Genomic DNA, 21,234 nt, shown 5'->3' on the forward strand with positions numbered 1-21,234 from the left:
ATTATATTGCCACAACTATACTGTCTGATAAGTCATTTTACATTAGCTGAGTTTTTCTGTTCCAGGCTGTACACTGTGAACCACAGACTGAATGACTACTTTTTTGAATAGCTGGGCCTGGATTCCAGGGTTTTAGAGCTAGTGAGTGTATTCTATCTTGCAGCCTTACATACACTAATCATCTTGGATGTATTCAGTACAGGTAGTGATCCCTGGCCTCCAGCTCTGAAGCTTTACCTCTTCTGCACATACAGCAATATTCTAGATACAAATAAGTAGTACTGGCAAAATGTTATGCTGTGGAAGGCTCTGATCTCTTCATTTTATGACCTTAGGAAAAAGTTCACAAAGCTCTGAATAAATCAGTGCTATTTCATATGTCTCATCCTTATTTTTTACTTCACGTTTTCCTGAGATAGTCAAATTTGGAAGAGCAATCTTGTGAGAATAAGAGAATGAGAAATAAGAACAATCTGTAAAGGATCTGGCACTCATACCAGCTTGACAAATATGCTTTAAAAACAGAATCAAATAACTTCCCCAGCCAAAGATAAGCAGAATCATCTTTTTAGTCAAATACTGCACTGAGAAGAAATACAGCAGAATCCTAGAAAATGCAAATCTATTTTTTGCTAGATAATGCAAATTAGTCATAAGATCATTACAAAGACCCGTAGTCTTAAAACCTAGATAATATAAATTACATAGCACTTAATACATTTAAAATCCACAAGAGGGCAGGAGCATAGGTGAACTGGTGAATATAGAAAAGACACACAGACACACACAAGGTAAAAAGAAGCTAGACCATATGTTGCTCAAGACCCTGCTGTTCTAAAATATGTGGTATTTTTTTAAAGGAGAATTTGACCATTTACTAAGGGAAAACTTGGTTCATAACTGCATTTATATTCCTGATTCCATTTATTTAAACATGTAACCTTACCATATGGTGAAAATATGAATCCTATTAACCAGCTTCACACAATTCTTCATTTATTCTGAAACTGGCCTGTTCTGGTTCCACAGATAATCAAAATGACCACAATTTTAGTCATTCATATTTGCGCACTGATTTCAGCTGGAAAGTCGTTAATCGCTGCCAATGATATAATGACTTTAAAAGCATGCAGAGGAAGCTTGCATCCTCTACTTGGTAGTGATACGATCAGTTTGTACAACAGCTAGCCCCACTCAAATAAAGTTGCAACTGGAGAGTTTTGTTTCTCACATACAGTATCTGAGGCTGTTTGCTGACAGGACTTAAACAAATTGTGCAAAATTGTCCTAAGTGATTTAGAAGCCTAAAACTAATCTTCAAAGGACATTCAAGTACTCTGGACTACAGCCATAAACAGACTCAGTGACTGACATACCTAACTCTTAGATGTTCTTTCAACCAACAGAACCTGTAGTCCCAAATCACATGCCAAGACCCATCTTGCAAAAACACATGGAAAGAATTAGATAAGAAAGCACAGCAGGGAAGTTGCTTCATGTAATTAGTATAAACTCAGAAGAAAGATTAGGCCCTTCTTTTTGAAGCAGGTAAGCACCTACTCCATTAGGCACTCTACTCTAAATCCTTCCCTGTACGGTACCCAAGTCAAGTAAAGCCAAAATTATACCAGAGAGAAACCTGCTCACTACAAACTCTCTGATAAAGTAACCATTATCTGGAAGATGAAAAAATTGTTTTCAATTCTCACTCTTCTTCATTATAGCAAGGACTCAAATCTACCTTTTTGGAAATCCAGGTCACAGGGTCACCATGAATTAAGTATGCAACTATCCAGGTGTCAAAATGCCTGCAAACAAATGTAGGCTCAGTTGCCACATGCCTCATACATTTCCTCTGCATCATGTTTACATGGAAAAGTCCCTAGTGCCTCTAAATTTTTGCTACTGGTCAAGCATATAGTCCTGAAAAGCACTTAAAATTGTGACACACTAGAATATTAGAAAAATCAATGTGAATTGGGCAGGTAGATACTTTTAAGGATAATGTTTCTCACGCTTTAGAAAAGTCTATGCATACATAGGAATGCTTCTGTCAGTCTCTAGACTTGGAATCCATATCCTGTGCTTTATTAACAGGTTGTTCAATGAACCTTATCAAGGAAAGGTCCTTATTTCTGTCAGCTTTTCCTCATGAACACAAGGCAGAGACAGAAAGCTCCCAGGCTAATAAGCAGACAAGGTTTTCATCCTTCTAGATATATAAAGGTGGACCCGATTTGGTTTCTTTTGTCAACACATAAAGCTTAGATTATAAATTTAACAACCCTTTCCTACTGTGTGCAAATTCTGATCTGTTTATGTGCATGCCTACATATATAAACTTTAACTTACATATATTTCTTGTGCCTATTCTAAACAGCAAACTCTGTAACTACATACTTGCATACATACTGACTATAATCCCTTCTTTGCCTACATCATTATAAATCAACTTCCTGAAGTTAAATTAAGGTAGTACGAGATCAGAACAAGAAAATATTTTTAGTTTTCTCACATAGTGTGTCTGTGAATATACTGCCAAAATCTACAGCAGCTGTGGATTCATGTAAGGTAAATCTGAAATGAAGCATAGACCGAAGGACTCATCTGTGATCTATTTTGCTTGGTTTTTATAAAATGTTGTTCTTTATGTCTGGGTCTTCTCAAAATATGTCATGAGGGATACTGAGTGGAAAAAGAGATGGTAAAAACAGTTACTTTATCCAGCCAGGGTCTGCTTTTAGAAAAAGCAAAGGCTAATGCCACAACCATTTTGAGTGCAGAACAACTATGTAGCTCTGAATTCTTTTAGAATAAATGTCTTCATAAGTTGTTTTTATCTTTCTGAAAAAAATTTCTGAAGTAAAACATCTAAATATTTATTCACTATTGACAGAGAGATGAATTATGGCCAAATCGAACCACATCCTTGTGGACATGACAGTAGCCCATATCCTGACCGGACCCGGTTGGACTCTAATTCAGGAAACAGTACAATTAACCATAGGAAACATGCAATTACGAAGTTCACTACTGACCAGGTTTATATTCACAAAGTAAGTTACCAGCAATTATGAAAGAAGTCTGCTAGGAAACATATACATGTTAAGTTTTCTTAGGTTTAATGCATTTATTCGTCTTACTAGGTAACTTACTACAATGTACTATGCTCAGGAGTAACAACTTACAATCATGACTAAGGATTCCATGATCTGACTCTCAGTTTTCTATTTCTGGAAAAATCTTGCCTTGTAACTTTTTCTTTAACTGAAAACTAGTTGCTTTTCCGGCTATAAGAGTTGTATTTCTGCTTATTGATAGAACTAATTTGTATGAACAAGTATATGTTTGAATGGGAGAACACCATCTTATATTGTTAGTCCTTTATAAAGAAAACAAACCATGAGCTAATCCTAAAAGTTAAAGATATTATACTGATAAGGAACTGAGAAAACTGAAGCCTTTTCACATTATATAGTAAGCAATCACACAGCTCCTAGCTAGCAGACAGAAAGCTCAGTAAGATGATTCTTTCTACGAGTTCCTGATTAGAAAAGGTTAGACAACCTCAGTTGAAAGGGTAGGTATGGCTTTGCTACAAACAAGTTGCAGTTACTTATACCAGGGGAGAAACAATCTTATTGATTTTTCTTCTGAAACACTGGGATGTTAATTCCTTAAGTTTAAAAGGTAACCATTAAACCTGTGTACCAATCAGTGAATTTTCCATCCAACTGAGAACAGCTAACTCTATACCAACAGGCAGTCCCTTCATCATCTCTTGGTGATTAGCTGAATGGCATTCAGAGTTTTGTGGTGACACTGTAGGCCTGCTTTCTACTGACTAATTTTTAGAATCAGGAAAAAAACCACAAAGCCCAAATCATGAATTTCATAGCTTTTTACCACTCCAAGCCTCATTTGAATTCTAAGACCATATTCATTTTATTGTAATTGCCAGCCTGATGGAAAGTGTCAGAACAAGAAGAAATCATTGCTTTCCAGACATCCTTGCTCCACTGTAAGAGAACAGGCAAAAGAATTAACAGATGCTTTGTTTTGTAAGTCAGTAATAGCTGGCCTTGTTCACAGCTCAAATAGACGGTCTGTTGATCTTATGGTCTTTCTCTATACTGCAGAGCTAATCCAAGCCCTGCCATCCCACACAAATATTTTGGACCTGAGTGAGGAAATACTTTTAAAGGGATTACCTTACCTGCTTGGCCTTACCCACAACTACTCTCAAGGCACAAATGACCTTCCACTGTAACCAATTGATAAAGAATATTAAACCAGGGCAATGTGAAGAATCACACGATATTCCACCAGACAAATGCAGCGAGTAATACAGGAAGAGACCTAACAGAATGGGTTCTTACATGAATCAAAGATGCTCAAATCTCAAGCAAGGGTATGATAGCTCAGACCTCAGCACTCTTTACTCAGAATAACTGAATAAATTCAACAACCTTTTCTTTGGTGTAAAAAGAAAACAAAGCACATTTCCTCTGTGTAAGCTCCTGCATGATCTGACAACATTTAGTTACAGCAAACTAAGCTCTGTGCTCACAATCAGAAGGAATAATAGCAAGTAGTCCAGGTTAGGAACAGCAAGGTCCAAAAACAATCAAAAAACAGATGCATCTTGTCTTTTTGTAAACAGTAGTGTAATTTTACTTGAATGAATAATCCATCCTCCTCTTGAATTTTCCAGATTGAGCTTGATTAGATGGACACTTTCAATGTTAGTTTTATTATTCAAAAGTTTTTTATAATTTCATTCTAGGTGATAGAGAAAAAGGAAGAAAACAAAGCAAAAGTGTGATCTATAATCACAAAAAATTTCAGCCCTGTCCAAAGGGCAGAATTCCTATTTAATCTGAAATTGTTACTGTCTTTCCCATTTTGAAATGGTCCCTTATACTATTTCATCTCAGCAGATTCAATCTCCAATCTACCCACTATGAAACTGAACAAATTACATGCAGATGTCGAAGATGACGTAGAAAAGAATCCTTCTGATTTTTATCACAGTATAAATGACCTCTGTTAAAAAGTGAGCATTACCACAAAAAAAAAAAAGACAAATGCACTTTCAAGTTTTAAAATGTCTAGCAAAAAGATGAGATTTTTCAAAATAACTCTGGTGCTTTTCCAAGTTGATTTATGACCAACCTTGAATTTGGCAGATACCATTTGTTAAAGAATATTTTGAAGTGTGAGGCATGACTCAGACAGAAAATGACTATAATATTAGTACCAAAGAGTTAACCTGGGTAATGCTGCAGTGAAGGTCTCTAATCCAGCAGCAGTATTACCTGTTGTAGTACTTCCTCCTAGTTTTGTTTGAACAGCTGTTAAACTGGAAAGGAACTTGTGCATTTATGGGCTTAAGGTCTTTCTCTCACAGAAGAGCAACAAAAAAAAATCTTTTATTAATGATCCCTTTTTGCTAAACGCCCTTCTCAAAGGAAAAGGCAAATGAAACCAACCTCTCTTCAATTATTATTCAGCCAACAACATGGATGCTTCACAATGCAGTGAATGGAAGCAGAAAAATATGAAACACAATTATTCACAGTTTACTACTTGCTGGATCCACCTGATGCTAGTTGCTGTACAAATACACTGAAAGACGTTTTCATTACTTCCGGGAGTTTACAGTCAAAGGGTATGAACACGTGATCAAATGTGTTTGAAGTGTATCTGCTAAGGAAGTCAAATGTATTGCTCAACAGCTGAACCACCATAGCTAAGTATGCATTTGCTCTTGATGCATAGGAATCTTGCATAGACAGAACCAACATCACATATTACATAAAAGCCCTCAGATTTAGAGTTTTGCCTGCTTTTCTTAAATAAAAAAAAAAAAGGGCAATTTCAAACTGGGGAATTTTCTGGGTATTCGCAGTCATATTAAATTCAGAGCCCTCAAATCCTAGTTTTCCAATGAGATCTTGCTACCCTCTCAGGAATTATCAGGCATTGCTCCCATTATCACTATTATTCTTATTACAGCAACTGATCAAAGGCAAGTGCAAGTGGCTTAAATAAAGAGAAAATAGATTTTGTCTTGAAGAGCTCTAAGCCTAACTAGGAAAGAGCAGTGATGAGAGAAGAAGAAGAAAACAAACAGATAGAGCAATTTGTCCAAGCAGCACAGAGGTCACAACCAAATCCTGAAATATAATACCCTTATTCTTCTGAGTTCCTCAGGCACCTTCTCTTCTGAGCCTTATGTTTGTTTCAGAAAGAGAAAAGGTCTCAATCTGTGCTTCTATTAAAATGTCTTCTCAGCTAAATGCAGTTTTTTGTATTTTTAAGGACAAACATTTCAACTCACTTCTAACTTGCACTCAAGTGACTCTGTTGACTCAAAGAGGAACTGTTGTCCATCTACACTTACATTTGTTCTGAACTGAGTTCCTGCTTACCAGGGCATCCTGTTAAGAAAAACCCTTAAGAATATAACTAAATCCTGGGATTTGCTTGAATTCCACTGATTCTAAGGAGTAGGCGGAGAATCAGGCTTCAGAGCTCTAGAGAACTGCGATCTCACCTTTTCAAGCGAGACTGTCTTTTATATATCTTGTTAAAATGACAGTGTATGCTTTTGTATGCGTATCTGTCTATGAAATGCTTGTGAGACCACACTGTTTCAAAAACCTAAGCAACAACTCTACTACTTTTCTCCTATTTGAATGGAAGAATAATGCCCAACAGCAGCTTTTCTATGGGCTAGCTGTTGGAAGGACCTCATGATCTGATGGACTAACCCCAGGATTTTGGCTCTTTCCTGCAAAAACATCCCATCTCAGATTTCTGTTGTACACAGCAAAAAAGTGATAGGTTTCTAGATCATTTATCCAAATTAAATAGTTTCACTTTTTACGTACCAGGCATTTCATGTATATCACTAACTTATACCACATAACTCATTTCTTAAAATCCTATTTCACTGAGGACACAGAAAGACTAAGAGCAATGAGAACACCCTCAACATTCAATTGATGCTGGTTACAACTGATCATTGCATAGACAATGCAAAATGACTGTGTTAACCAGTATTTCAAGAAAACTCATGAAAGCTCCTCTTTAAAAAGACCATACTTCTTGATAACAAGCTCCTTGCATGCTCCTACTGCACACTCATATCAAAGATTGTCTTTAAGCTATAAAGCACTTGTCAGCACTTTCTAGAGGGGGATACAAACTCAGCATCAAAACATATCACCAAATACATTTCTACCAATAAGTGAAACATCACATTGTTTTGGTTTTGTTCCTCCATCTTGCTATCTAGATTCTTCTGAGGTGATCAGGCCCAGGACATACACAATGATGGAGATCCAAGAATGTTTTCTTGCCTACCTCAGCTAGAATCCATGGAGAGAAATGAATCATCAAGCCTCTTTCCTTCTCTTTTCCACCTGTGACATGGGTGATTGTTTCCTCCTGGTTTCTTTCATCACTGGAGGGTGATGACAGTGTACATGTCATGCACAGCCTCTGATCACACTTCTGTTGTAATGTGAGACATAGCTGAGATTAGCAACTCAAAGATGAATGCTATTTCAACATAACAAATAGGGTATGGTGAAAGTGACACTTAGCATATCACCAAATGCTCTGCAAACACTGAGTTTGCTAGTATATGATTTTCCCCTATTTACAGGATATTACAGATTCGCTAGCAGCTTACAAGGGAATGGGAAATAAAATAGATTTTAAAAAATGGACAATAGCTATTTAACAAAATTAAGACTGGCAGTCCCACGCTGAAACGTCAAATGAATAATTTTCCAAGTTGAAGAGACTGCTTATCAGTGACAGCTTTTCAGTTGTTACTGCGCATCCTTAAATTACTACATCTTCTTGATTTGCCATAGTATATACGAGAGATAAAAAAATAGGTTGACAATTCAAACGTGTTCAATGAATATAGCTCTACAGCTGTAACAACTATCATGTTCTGAACTAGTACTGGCTTTCTGGAAAACTATTATCCACATTACACAGCCAAAAATTTAGTCAGAGAAAATCACACCTATCTACAGCACTACCAATTACCTTTGGCCAGCAGAAGACAATATTTGTATTGCCTCTGCCTAGGTTAGGGAGCTATTTTGGGGCCTTTCTACCTCTGAGTCACCACCACCCTCCCCTCCACCCCAGCTATGTATGTAGGTGAATGTAGAGTAGTCTGTGCACTTCTGTTTCCTCAGAAGATACTTGGCTATCTATTCCTTATTTTTGGTAGAGAGAATTACACTAAAAAACAATAGGCAGAGTGCAAATCTCACTGTGAGGAGAATTCCCATACTTTTGTGCAAGGAATATCTATATAACTGAATTTAAAATGTTTTAATATAACCTGATTATATACTGACAGCAGTACACTGGACTCATTCTTCCTTAAAAGTAATGCTTTAGAGAGGCCGATAATGCTGTGTCTTTCAAACTATAATTCCCATGAGTGGCTGCCAACACAACTGACAGCTGAAGGTCCATTTGTGAATGATATTTAAACTAGACACAATAGACCAATGTATCTCAGATTACACTTGCACAGAAGCCATGACTTATAAAGCAGTACTTGAACCCCACATTGGACTACTGGATTTCAACTATAAAGGGCTGAAATCCTCCATTGGCACGTGTATGCCAGCACAGTGACTTTCTTTATAAGGTGCCATGATGCATGAAACAGAGAAGATGGCAACAGCAGGAGTAATTTCTTCCCCCTTCTAATTCAGAGCAGTAAAAATGAAAGAAGAAAAAAAAAAAAAGCTTTCAGCTTTAGATTCGGACAGTTCTTTTACTTCTCCCAGCCTTCAAGAAGGAAATATTTGTCTTTTCAGATGATGAGAAGGGTTTTCCTTGGTTAGAATACTCTTAATTTCTTCCCTAAAATTTGTGCATTTACTGAAGTCATTGGTGGGAGGAATGAAAGGAGGAAGAGAAATTGGGGTCTGGGTTCTTTTTTGATTTTTTGTTTTTTAATAAGGCTTGAGGTACTGAATCTAGCACTCATAAACAACTCCACACAATAGTTTTACGACGTAATTTCTTTGGACCCTGAGAATAATTCATATGATCACAAATTATGGCATCAGCTCTACAAAAAGTTCATTTTATGCACTGTGAACAGATCTTTGTAAGTTAAAATAAACTACAATTAGAGGTCTTTGAAGAATAGTGGCATAGGTGCACATAAACACAAATGTAGAGCATAAAGGTTGCAATTTAAATCACAGACCAGAAACTTATATTCTTATAACATCACCACAAATTTACTCACAGAACATACAAATATTTTGACTGAGCTACATCCACATATTCAAATATAAAAAAATAAAATGCCCAGTTCACATGTTAACTTACCCTATTTTCTCCTTTTCCTTCTGTTTAGGAGCTGCTACTGTAAACTAAAGAATAAATTAAGTCCTTTGCAATCATACAGACAAAACAGAATTATAAAATATCATTTGTGCTTGCTAATGTTATCATATTAATGATTTGTAACAGCTTTTGGCTGTATATCTGATGAGAACAGAAAGCATAAGGAACAAGAGTTTGCAGCTGTTCCTAACATTAGTGAAGGAGTTCTCTCCAAGAAGGGTTAACTGCAACGGAAAAATAAAGAGAACAAATTGAATGTTATAATCTGCAGAAAATTACACAATGCAGGAAAAAAATCACAGCCTTTTCAAACAGTTGTGTCTACATGTTATCTCAGTATTAACTCTAGCTTTTCATGTCATCCTGCAAGGCACAACTTACTAAGGAAAAGTCAATATTTTAACTAAAGAGGATTTCTGTGACTTGTCATATTAAACAGTAAAGTGAAACAAACATATAAACACAAAAATCAGCATTTATCTTTATACCAGTAGATTTCAATTTCCCATTTCTCAAAATCAGCTGAAGGGAATTTTCTCTGCCTTTTCCAAAGAACATACTGAGTGGGAGGCAGTTAACGGAAAGTTTTCCTCAAACTTTTTTTAAGAAAGCTATGACCAAATAGAAATATATTTTATAATGTTAAGTCTTTATTGCATATAAACTCAATTATACAGTTCACCACCATGAATCCAGTAATCTGGATCACATTACCTCTCACTGCATGACATAAAAGCACCTCTTGGAAAGAATGCAGCAGATCTTGCAGTGAGAACACCTGCGGCTGCTGGCACAGGTGCTGGTTCTGTATTAACACAGGCACTGCTCTGTAACTGCTTTGGCTGACAAGGTGAGCTCCTGGTGGACACGATTACAAGAGTGACCACTTGGAACAAGGCTTCAATCTCCACGTTATTTCCTGCACTGACTTCTTGTGTTTTCCATACAGGTCTTCAACCCACACGCTGATCTTGCCTATCCCTTGTTCTGTTGAAGGCGTTAACAAGATCACAGCTCCAGTTAGTTAAGGTGCTGCTATGGATTACATACAGCATGATTAATCTCAATATGTAAATTATAATTTATCCAGTAGTCACTTTAAAATAGGTAAATTCTCCTGTTCATGTACTGACTTTCAGCAGTTAGTGACTCTTCTCAAATACGCTTATTATTTCTGAACATTTAATAAAACTTTTTAGCAAAGATATTTGGTGAAAACTCTATATAAATTACATATTAATTACCCCACCATCACCAAGGGATTTTGTTGTTTTGGGTTTTGGTGAGGTTTGTGGTTTTTTGTTTTTTTATGACTATTGTCCCTCAAAAGTGCTTAGAAAATTTTCACCTTTGAACTTTTTTCCTTTTTTCCTTTGTTTTTTTTCCTGCTGCTCTCTACTATTTAGTTTGAATTGATTAGAGGGAAGGAAGGAAAAATATAAAGGAAAGTAGAAGAAAATATAATCTCAAATTTGCCATGACTAAATTCTTGCCTTTATTGTTGTCAAAACGGCAAAACAAAGTCACCTTTGTAATGTTCCCAACACGTCAAAAAAAAAAAAAATCACATATCTAATTCTCCTTGCAGATAATTAAGAATGTGTAGTTAAAAATCAAAATACCCCATGAGACATCTCAGTATATGGTACACATTGATTCTGCTACTTGAACAGTTTAACTTTATTTTTATAAAAATTGTAGCAATACATTAATGTAAAATTCTTTGGCCCTATAAGTATACTATTGTGATGAACTCTCTAACAAAAGCTCTCCAAAGAAGGATAGGAAGCATACAGGATTCCAAACAGAAAGGAAGGAGATTGAGGAAAAACCCTCATTCAGACCCCCTGAAATAGACCCTGTATTTACAATTACCCTCACTAGTGGTAGGCTTTCTTTGGGTTCTGAGAGAAGCATAAAACATCATTGCTTATTTTCTGGAAAAGTAACGGGTTTGGAATGAATTACTATTAGGACTCAGTGTTGGGTCTCAATATTGAACATATAACGTGTAGATGCCCATGCAGTAGAACAGGATCCAAACTACTGGTAAGGAAGGAAGTATAGGTTAAACACCAAATGTATCAACATTTTCTATTGCTAGCCTCGGTTCCTCTAGGATTGAAAGTCTACCATGTGATAAACAGCTGTTAGTAGAGAGTCTACCAGGAGATAAACAGTAAGAATTATGCTGTTCACTTCAATGCAACAGGGTCCCTGTAGCAGTGCAGAAAGAAGCTGATTTTTTTTCCCATGAAAACTAGCAGAAGCAAGATGTGCTGTTATGAGTTTGTTTTAAAAAACACTGAATGGTCCAAAACAAATGTAACAGTACAGTAATGGCAGAGCCTTAACAAACTGCAGATAACTCAGGAATTTCACATGCAATCACCCTTTTAAGTTACGCTTTTAGTGTCCTTTTAGATAAAAATCTCTTAGTCATCTAGTTGTGATACAAAGAGGACCTGTGGGAACTCTTTTTAAGAGCCATAGCAAATAACTCTTAATATGGTATCTGAAAGAATTTGACTGTTACTTAGTTGTAAAGCAGTATTTTTCCCAGTGCTCATTAACAGGAGTAAGAAAACAAGGCTAATTAATCAGGATGAAAAAAACTAGGGCATCTGATTTAGCAGGAGGAAACACTCTGGAAACCAGCTGTTCACCAGGAAATCAAACACATGTTAACTAGACAACTGTAACTGCTCTGTAAGTCACTGTAAGCCACTCTTAAAATTCCACTTGCCTTTCCAGTCACAATGATGAGTATGAATATAGTAGCTAAACTAAACTGCTCACATTTTTCACTTCTGGCTTGTTTCATGTTACCAGAAGAAATTACATCCTTCTCAATGCTCATAGAGAAATTAAGGTGACAGATTTCTGCAGCTTATGTACTCATACCTTTCGGCATGCTGAGAACCAATTCAAGTCAAAAAGCTGTAAATAAAATGAGACAAAATTATGTTACAATAAAATGCAGCATTAAGATTTGAATAAATATGCCTAGATGCAATCAGTAGTCCATCATAATGACAATAAATTCCGCACAGTTTCCAACTAAACAATTTTTAATGGAGTCCTGAAGCTCAGATACAGAAATAGAGAGTTGTAGACAGCCAAGGGTTCAGTTGCAAAATGACCAAACTATCCAGGTAATGCCACCAATACCTATGTTTCGAAGGCTGCAAGTGAAGAGGTGAATTTTATTTAAACTTTCTTTTAATTAGGTTAAAAGCTTCCCAAAGTTCTGCTATCTTCACCTTTTTATTTTCGATGTTTTTTACTTCAGGTGATTTTTTTTTTATCCTCTAGTAGGATAAAAACAAAACAAAGCAGGAAAAATGGTATGTGAACACATTACAGTTGTTTCTCCTGACTATGTTCACTAGTCAGGTGAGAAATCTGGAGTCTACACATGTATAAATGGAGCATTTTGGAACATGAGAAATATTCTTCTTGCACAAGCTGTAATTAGCTGTCAGTTTCACCATGGACATTTTCCATGTGCACTTTGAGGTAATCGTTTCTTGTAAACTTCTTGTGGCAAAGCTGGCATTCTGCCATTGGGCGATTGGGGTTGTGAGTCAGCTTGTGTCGGATCAGCATTTTCTTCAGGCTGAAGGACAGATCACAAACCTAAGGCAGTTAAGACAAAAGAGCTTTTAAAACCTCAATTGCCTACAATGCTCGTTATTTTACATCACTGAGGCCACAGACACACATATCTGCAACACTTAATAAATGTGTTAAGTCACTGGAAGAATAACTCCTTTACAGAATACTACGGATTATTAGTCTGTCTAGTATCCTTCAATGTCTCATGTTAACAGTGGTAGCACAGGCACAAAGGGGGGTGGGGGGGGGGGAAGCTCCATTCCTCAAAATATCAACACACTGAGGTGCCCTAGTTACATCAGCTTTTAAAAACACATTATTCTATCTGGGATGCTGCAAAAATTACGACAAAACCACAAAATCTCTGCCAATTTAACCTCAAATGGAAAGTTTCCATCCTGACCTCCAGAAAGAGATCTGTGGGTTCCTAAAAAATCAGTTCGCATTGCTCAGTTACAGGAGGGAAGACAGGAAGAGAAGAGCGGTCATTTCTTTGAGGGAAAGAAGGGGAGTTATTTCTGAGGAGCAGTCATTTCTTACACAAGTCCCTGTACCAAAGCCAAAATGAAAAGTTAAGACTAAGTTCAGTCAAGAAACATTAGAATGAAAAGTAAGAATGTAAATCTGTAGCCAAAACATCAAGTCATCTGCAATAGTGCAGTTACTGTTACATTCAGCTTCCATCCAGCTGTCCATCAGCTTCCATATTGTGTGCATGAATTTTCCAGTTTTTTGTTTTTTGTTTCGTTTTTATTTATTTATTTACTTTTTTTAGAAAGCATGCTGTTGATTTGACAAATGAAATAAGCAGTGCTCAAATAAGTAGATAAAAATGAACATCCACAGGTTTCAAATCTTAGAATTCTAAGTTGATTTTAGACAAAAGCGCCTTCCATACAGAGGAAACTCAGAATTCATAAGAATTGTTCATTGTTCATTCAGGACAATGAAGTTTTAAGTTCATATCAGTATCAAACTCTTAATGAAAGTGCTGGGTGATTACTCTCTGACTCCTCTTAAGAGAAAGACAGATCAATAGGGCAGACTGTCCTAACAGATATTCTTGACCTGTAGTATATATATTTTATGCCAATTGAGGCAAAACTATACAAGGTCTATAAAGAAACAGGAAACAGCCAGAGGCAAGTTTTGTACCCAAAATAATTTCTCCCCAGACATGACCACTGTATGTGCTGTTGCAATGGAACACTTCTGAATTTATGGGATGATGCAACACTGAGGACTTCTGTACAGCAACTGTAACTCTCCAACTTTTTTTCCCTAAACTTACACATAATTACCCCTCTCAGACCCAAGCAACACACAGGCACCCTTTTACTACATGACAGTGAAAGTTACTTACAGCATCCACCAACCTCATCTTAACACTGCTTTTCTCAAGTACCATTTCTACTCCTCTTTCACAAAACATACACAGTGAACTCATAACCTTTATCCAATCACAAGCATCACACTTGCTCACAAATCTCAGCATTTAAAAGTATTATCTATTTGCAAACACAGCATGTTTCCAGGAAGCCCATCACAGATATATATATATATATATAAAATGTGTATTCTGTACATCTTACGTACACCTCATAATTGCAATAACCAACACGAATACTGTCACAAATAGAATTCAAGATGTCAAACTGAACTTCCACTAAGCTGATTTCCAATAAATACCAATTGTACAGCAATAACTGCATATTATGATTGCAAAAGAGAAGGATAAACTGTTTATAGAAATACTCCAAGGACAAAAAAAAAGAGTCCATAGCACGCACATTAAAATGTAGAATACGATGGAAAAGTCACAACTAAGTCCATGAAACAAAAAGAACCACTCTAAGAGCCACTCAGAGCAAACAGTAGGGAACAAAAAAGGGATTAAGAAACAGGGTAAATACAGCCCAAACTTTTTTCTGATAAATCCCCACAGCTTTTGGCAAATCAGTACCTTATAGATTTCCTCAGTTAGAAGTTAAAGTTGGATAGCTTTGTTTAAGCAGTTTTGGTGAAACTATAGCCTATGAAATACGTCTGATCTCTTTTCCAACCCTTTTACACTTCTGGCTTCCATATTATCCTGCTTAATTGTATACTGTATGAAAAAAGTACTCTCTCTTCCTTGTTTTGAATGTGTGCTTGATAATTCCATATTTATCTCTTGTTCAAACACAAGAGTAAACGAACAACAACCGTTCTCATGCAGAAGCCATTCTTCATCTCCAATTGTCCTTGTCATCCTGGAAGTTTTGTATCATTTTTCAAAGATGGGATGAATATCTGCACATAGTATTCAAAATGCAGAAGCATTACTGTCTTACGCAGCAACATAACAATGATCTACCTTTGACCTCGATTCTTCTCCTAATAAAACCTAACAACTAATAACTGAACACAGCTTTTTCAAACAGGAAGTTCACAGTAGTTCCATCTTCTCTTCCTTCAACAGTAATATTTAAGTCTGTTTTTCTCCATATGCACTTAGCAGTAAATATCATCTCACATTTTATCAGCCCTATTACTCAGCGTCCCATGCTGCTATTGCTATCATTCATCATCAGTTTCAGGTAACCATACTGACTAACCAAACTTTGTCATCTTGCAATTCATTGCCCTTTCCACACCATTTACCAATGTTGAACAGGAAAGGACCCAGCAAAAATCCCTGCACAATTCCCCCATAACATCTTTTATTGCAATACTCTTATCTTTTAATAGGTATCAATCCATAGGAAAATATTCCCATTTATCCCAAGACACCTTAGTTTCTTCAAGAGTTTTCAGTCAAAGACATTGTCAAAAGCTTTCTGAAAATCTAAACACACTGTATCAATGAGATTACTTTTCTCCACATTTTCACTGACTCCTTCAAAGAGCACTGACAGGTTTGAGAAGCATGACTTTTCTCTGCATAGGCCAGATTGATTCCTTTCTATTCCATTTCTATTGCAGTGTACTTTTATACTACTATTTTTTTCTACCAATTTACTCAAAACAGAAGCCAAATGTATTGCTCCTCAGTACCATGCACTCCTCCTAGATCCTTTTTTAAAAATCCTTACCACATTTGCCAACTTCCATTCTTTTTGTAACAAGACCATTTCAGGCTAGTAGCCAGCCAGACACTTGCCAGATGTTTCTGAATCAGGGCATGCAATTCCAAAGCAATTCCTCTATTTTTAAAGTAAATGGCTTATAACAGTCTTAAGAAACTTTTTTCATTTATAATGTTCACATAACAACTGGATTTAGTACAATGTGTCCTGCTTTTGCTTCAGGGCTCTAAAACATTCTACCACCTACCTTCTCCAAAAAGAACGGGGAAAGCATAGTATCATTACTTAAATATATGATACATCTTGTGCTCTGCTCATGCATAACAGTATCTTTTTTAGGAGTTCACTTTGCATTTCAATTCTACAAGGCAAACTGATGTTTTATGGATTTAAAAACATCCTTGCTTATGTGCACTTGAACTCTAATTACTCTCTTCAAAATGATCAAAGCTTTGATGAAGTAGGGAGGATGGAGATAACTGACATTTAAAGGTAAGTGCAGGGTCAACTAAAGGCATTGTGTAGGGAACACACTGTATTGGAAATAAACCAGGATAGGCAGTACCTGACCTTTCTGCCCCCAAAGAATAATCTGTTGTTACTGAATGGAAGTAAAGAGGCTGGTCTTCAAAGAACACAACACTAATACACTAACAAAAACAGTTGCATTTCTGTTGGATTCACTTTCCTACACAGGCGATATATACTAGAAGATTCATCTTAAAATGGTAATATTCAATTTCCACTACTATCAGTGAGATGTGAGAGTTCTAAGTCATTAAAAGTAAATCCCCAAAATACTTCTGATGACTAATAAAAGACATGGAAATAGCTACATAAATAAATGGTAGCGTTTTCATCAAATAGACTGCATAGATTATTTCTACATTTAGTGCAATCCTGTTTTACAATATCTGTTACATATAACTGAGGGGGGGGGATGAGAGGAATAAAAGATATGTTTCTTTATTTCTGGTTCTGTAAGAAAATTATATTTAAAGCAAAAATTCAGTCTAGAAATGATGGCAGTTAACAGTTTTTTGAAGGGTCAAGTGCAGCCTATTCCTGAGCCCATACAACAATTTTTTTCAATAGAGAAAACTTTTCTTTCTTCAGTTCTTTGGTACTGAAGGTGTCACCTGTTTGTAAATGCTAAGGTTATTAGTACTACACACAGAACTCTGACAGCAAATGTTAATATTTATTTAAAAGAAAGAGTTGAATAGTTTCTACGACTGCTTCTAATGCCAGGTAGAAAACAACAACAAAATAACCCCAAACCTCTTATGATTTTTGTTCTTCAGTTTGGCTACAGATATGATTACATTTATAAATATGCTAATCATTGAATAAACAGCCTCTTTCTCACCTTTAAAGTTCTTAAAGAATTTTCCGAATTTTCCAAAATCCTAATTAAAGAATTATTTTAGTGAGTAAGGATATGCCAAGACTTCTCCCTATAGAATGCCTTCACCCCTTAAAAGCTACAACAGAACTGGGAAAAAAATCCAGAAAGTAGTAACAAATATGATTATGGAAATGGGAAGTCTTCACATGAGGAGTGTGTAAAGAATTAAACCACCTCACTCAGGGAAGTTGACTAAGATGATACATGGTAGATGTCACACAACAGAATGAATGGAATAGCTACTAATCCTTCCTGTTAAGAACTAAGAGTCATTGAAATACCATGGGAATAATCTGACCCTCACTGCCCCCCCCCCCCCGAAACCACCTCTTTACACAATTAATTTGTGGAACTTACTGTCATAAACTACCACTCATGTCACTGCAAATAAAATAATAAGAGCACAGACAGCTATCTTTAGCAGGATAAAAAGTAAACATTCCAGATGGGCATATTTCATTGTAAAAATCAATCCCATGGGTAGATTATTCTGTAACTGTCAACTACTGGTTTCCTTGCAACTTCTGCTGAAACATCATCTGGTAACATGCAATGTGTGAGACAGCTCTGGAGGAATGGTCTGCTCTGCATAATATTTCCTATGCCTCTGGCATCCTCAGGATTGGAATCCAGTTGAGATAAAGAGTAATTACTGAAGAAAAACTTTCTATGCTGTCCAACTGTGTATTACACAGAAGACCATTATAGGCACTTGGGCAACCGAGTAGTGTATGAATGAACAGTAAAGGCCAACTGCTGTGTGTCCAAGCCCTGAAAAGTAGCAATCTCTGCAGTGTGCAGCAGGCAAAAGACAAGTGCTGAAGAGTAATTTTGGTGAAATAGGACATTAATCTAAAGTATAAAAAAAATCTCCAGTAAGAGAATTTACCTAAGAATTCTTAGAGAAAATACAGTTCTGATTAAGAAGAAAAGATAAGTAGTAGTCAAGCAGGAAAGTGAATTTACATGCCTCTCCTATTTTAAATTAAAGAAGAAAAAAAAGACCAAATGTAACAAAACCCCCAAATTGGTCTCACGAAGCATACAGTAAATCTAACATCAGACTACTGACCTTACCTAAAACAGTGTGGGAAAAATTGTACTTAATGCAAGCTAGCCAACAGCTGATAAACAGTACAGCAGTCTTAAAGCTAAAAAAGTTAGTGACTATGATTTGGAACCAGATAAATCCTCAGGTACTACCTACAGCCAGGCTGAGATTATTGCAAAAGAATATTGCAAATCTCCTGACTTGTACTTTAATAAAATTGCTACTATTGTATTCAAAATTATTCCTGAAACGAATACATTTTTATTTTTCAATGAAATGTCACCAGAGTACTTTGTAAAAGCCAGATCAATTAATAGAACCTTGCAACTTTCATGCCAAATGGTTATTCTACTTTTGCATCTAATTTTGGAAATTTGTGAACAAATTTACAACTATTCGGACTGAGCCATCTAGAATATAACTGAAAACTGGTCATCTCCTCAGAACTAATTTATGAAGAGCTAGACTCACAAAACAAAGCACCTATACTAATTCTTACAACTGATGCCCTTCTCTAAACCCTTGAGTCTTAAATTGTGGCAATTGATAATTCTGAATGACATTCTTTTCCAATAGTTTCTGCATATCTAGCCTTCCCACATAACCTCTAAAAGCTGTGAGATACCCTGTATACAGGATGGGGCTTGCTGACTGCAAGGTACTTGGCTGCGATCTATGAACTGTAATATGACATGCTGCATTTCACACTGCAAACTTATACAGCATTAATGATTTCTTCATTGAACAACAAAAAACATATGAACAGATGCTGAAAAAAATCAGACCAGATTTCATTAAACAGAAATTGGAAATTCTGAATTCATATTTGAGTTATTCAACAGTAACAGAAGCATTCAGATTCCATGTAATGGATTAAATAACTTTTCCTGTATAGGCTAATCTCCAACCATTAACCTATCATACAACTACAAGGGATCCCAATTGCCATGAATTTGTACACTGCAACATCCAAATTGTATTAAGAATAGTGAAAATAACTCTTAAGGAATCTAAAACCGTAAAAGTGTGCACAACGTTCTTGGCAACCAGAAATGGTACTTAAAATTCCCTGAATGGTCCTTCATTAGTTAAGCAATCAAAGACCACAAGAGGTGCAACTTTATGCCACAGCCAATAAGTGCAAGGCCAATATTCTCATTGAAAGTTAAGTCTTAATCCTGCACTGAAGTCAAGAAGACAAAGGGATAGATCAACTCACATCACACTGAAATGGCTTCTCTCCGGTGTGGGTTCGCATGTGCTCATCTAGGCCTCGCTTTTGACTGAAAGCCTTGTTGCACTCAGAACATTGGTACGGCTTTTCCTGTATGAAATGACAACAGTGAGTGAAAGTGAGTGAAAGTGAGTCAACACAGAGCCCAAGTCATTAAGGGAGCGGAATTCCATGCTGGATGGTGCAAGTTTTATATTCTCTCTAAGGAATTACAGTCAGTGAAAACAACAGAAAATGAGTTTCAAATGATAAAGTGAAAGCTGGGAAAGCTGTGGCCTGACAGTTTCCACTTCAACACCCACTTATGAATTAATTATCTGTTCCAGTCTTTCAAATCCACCCATTTTGGGAGCCTGCTTTTCCATAACGTGAAAGGTACAAAAACATAAAATTCCAATGCACTTTTCTTCATCCTCCGTAAAAGCCTAAAGAAAGGTTAGATGTCTAAAAACCTCAGACTTTTAAGCCAGGCTTCCAAGCAGAGGGAGAGGGGAGGGAAAGAAGTGGAAGGACAAGGAAAGCTTGTAGAAGAGAAAAGCCTTACTTTGAAAAGTGGTGACAGAAGGTTAATCACATATTCATTGCAGAATCACAAAAGAAGTGCGGATGGCAACCAAGCCATCTGTATTTTTGTTAGAACTATTGGTTAGCAGCTACTGTAACATATGATGTTTTAAGAGTTGCAAGTTCACTGACCTCGAAGAAATAATTAGAGGTATGTATGGATAACCACTTATATAACGATTTTTTTTAAATTTCCTTAATATAGAAAGTTATACATAAGGTGCAATTCCTTATACAAGCGCAATATATTATATACATATATATAATGTATATATGTATACAAATACAAAAAACAACAGGGAAAAAACACATTTAAACAGATTAATTAAATGTAAAATTTAATGCCGTAGCATTGCACGCTGTCTCCCTAAAGATTTTGATGCTCTAGAGGCACTGTTATATTTTCAAAGTCAAATAATTACACTTCTTTCACACTACTTTTTTCTGTGGTCTCTAATTCCATATTGCTTGAGTTCAAGATGTGTATTTTTGACAACAACGTAAAGAAGGTGGATTTTTTTTTTTTTTTACAAAATTAAATTAAAAACAAAGACTAAAAATCAATAGGCAATAAAAACGCTGCCTCCCTGAATTAACAAATAATAGGCATTATTCTTTATGATCTTTTGGGAGATATTGTGGGATCCAAGGGTATGTGGAAGTAAGAACTCAGGTTAGGTGTTGAAGCTATGAAGTAAAGAAATTCTCTGGTTTTCATATGACCCTATGTAGGGGACAACCAGGACTCCATACGGTGCTGAATTGTGCCAGGTACTCAGCATAAATCATGTAAGTAATACAATGGACTCTTAATCAGTGCTGTACTGGGCTAAGTCCCAAGCTCTGTCTTTAGGGCAGCTCTTTGTAGCGTCCAGGGATCTCAGCAGGG

At 36.3% G+C, this 21,234-nt stretch overlaps 1 protein-coding gene across 2 annotated transcripts in view; it reads right to left on the reverse strand.

Moving 5' to 3' along the window:
• The window catches only part of PRDM5 (PR/SET domain 5), a 197,110-nt gene that overhangs the window by 88,413 nt on the left and 87,463 nt on the right, over positions 1-21,234 (reverse strand). For both annotated transcript variants that reach the window (XM_064510639.1, XM_064510640.1), the window contains exons 16-18: positions 19,767-19,871; positions 9,385-13,041; positions 7,372-7,521 (exon numbers count right to left, since the gene is read on the reverse strand). In XM_064510639.1, the coding sequence (XP_064366709.1) occupies positions 12,877-13,041; positions 19,767-19,871 (270 nt within the window). In that variant the 3' untranslated portion in view covers positions 7,372-7,521; positions 9,385-12,876. The remainder of the gene's footprint in view (positions 1-7,371; positions 7,522-9,384; positions 13,042-19,766; positions 19,872-21,234) is intronic.

Source organism: Dromaius novaehollandiae, chromosome 4 (genome assembly GCF_036370855.1).
Source record: "Dromaius novaehollandiae isolate bDroNov1 chromosome 4, bDroNov1.hap1, whole genome shotgun sequence".
Lineage (NCBI taxonomy): Eukaryota > Metazoa > Chordata > Aves > Casuariiformes > Dromaiidae > Dromaius > Dromaius novaehollandiae.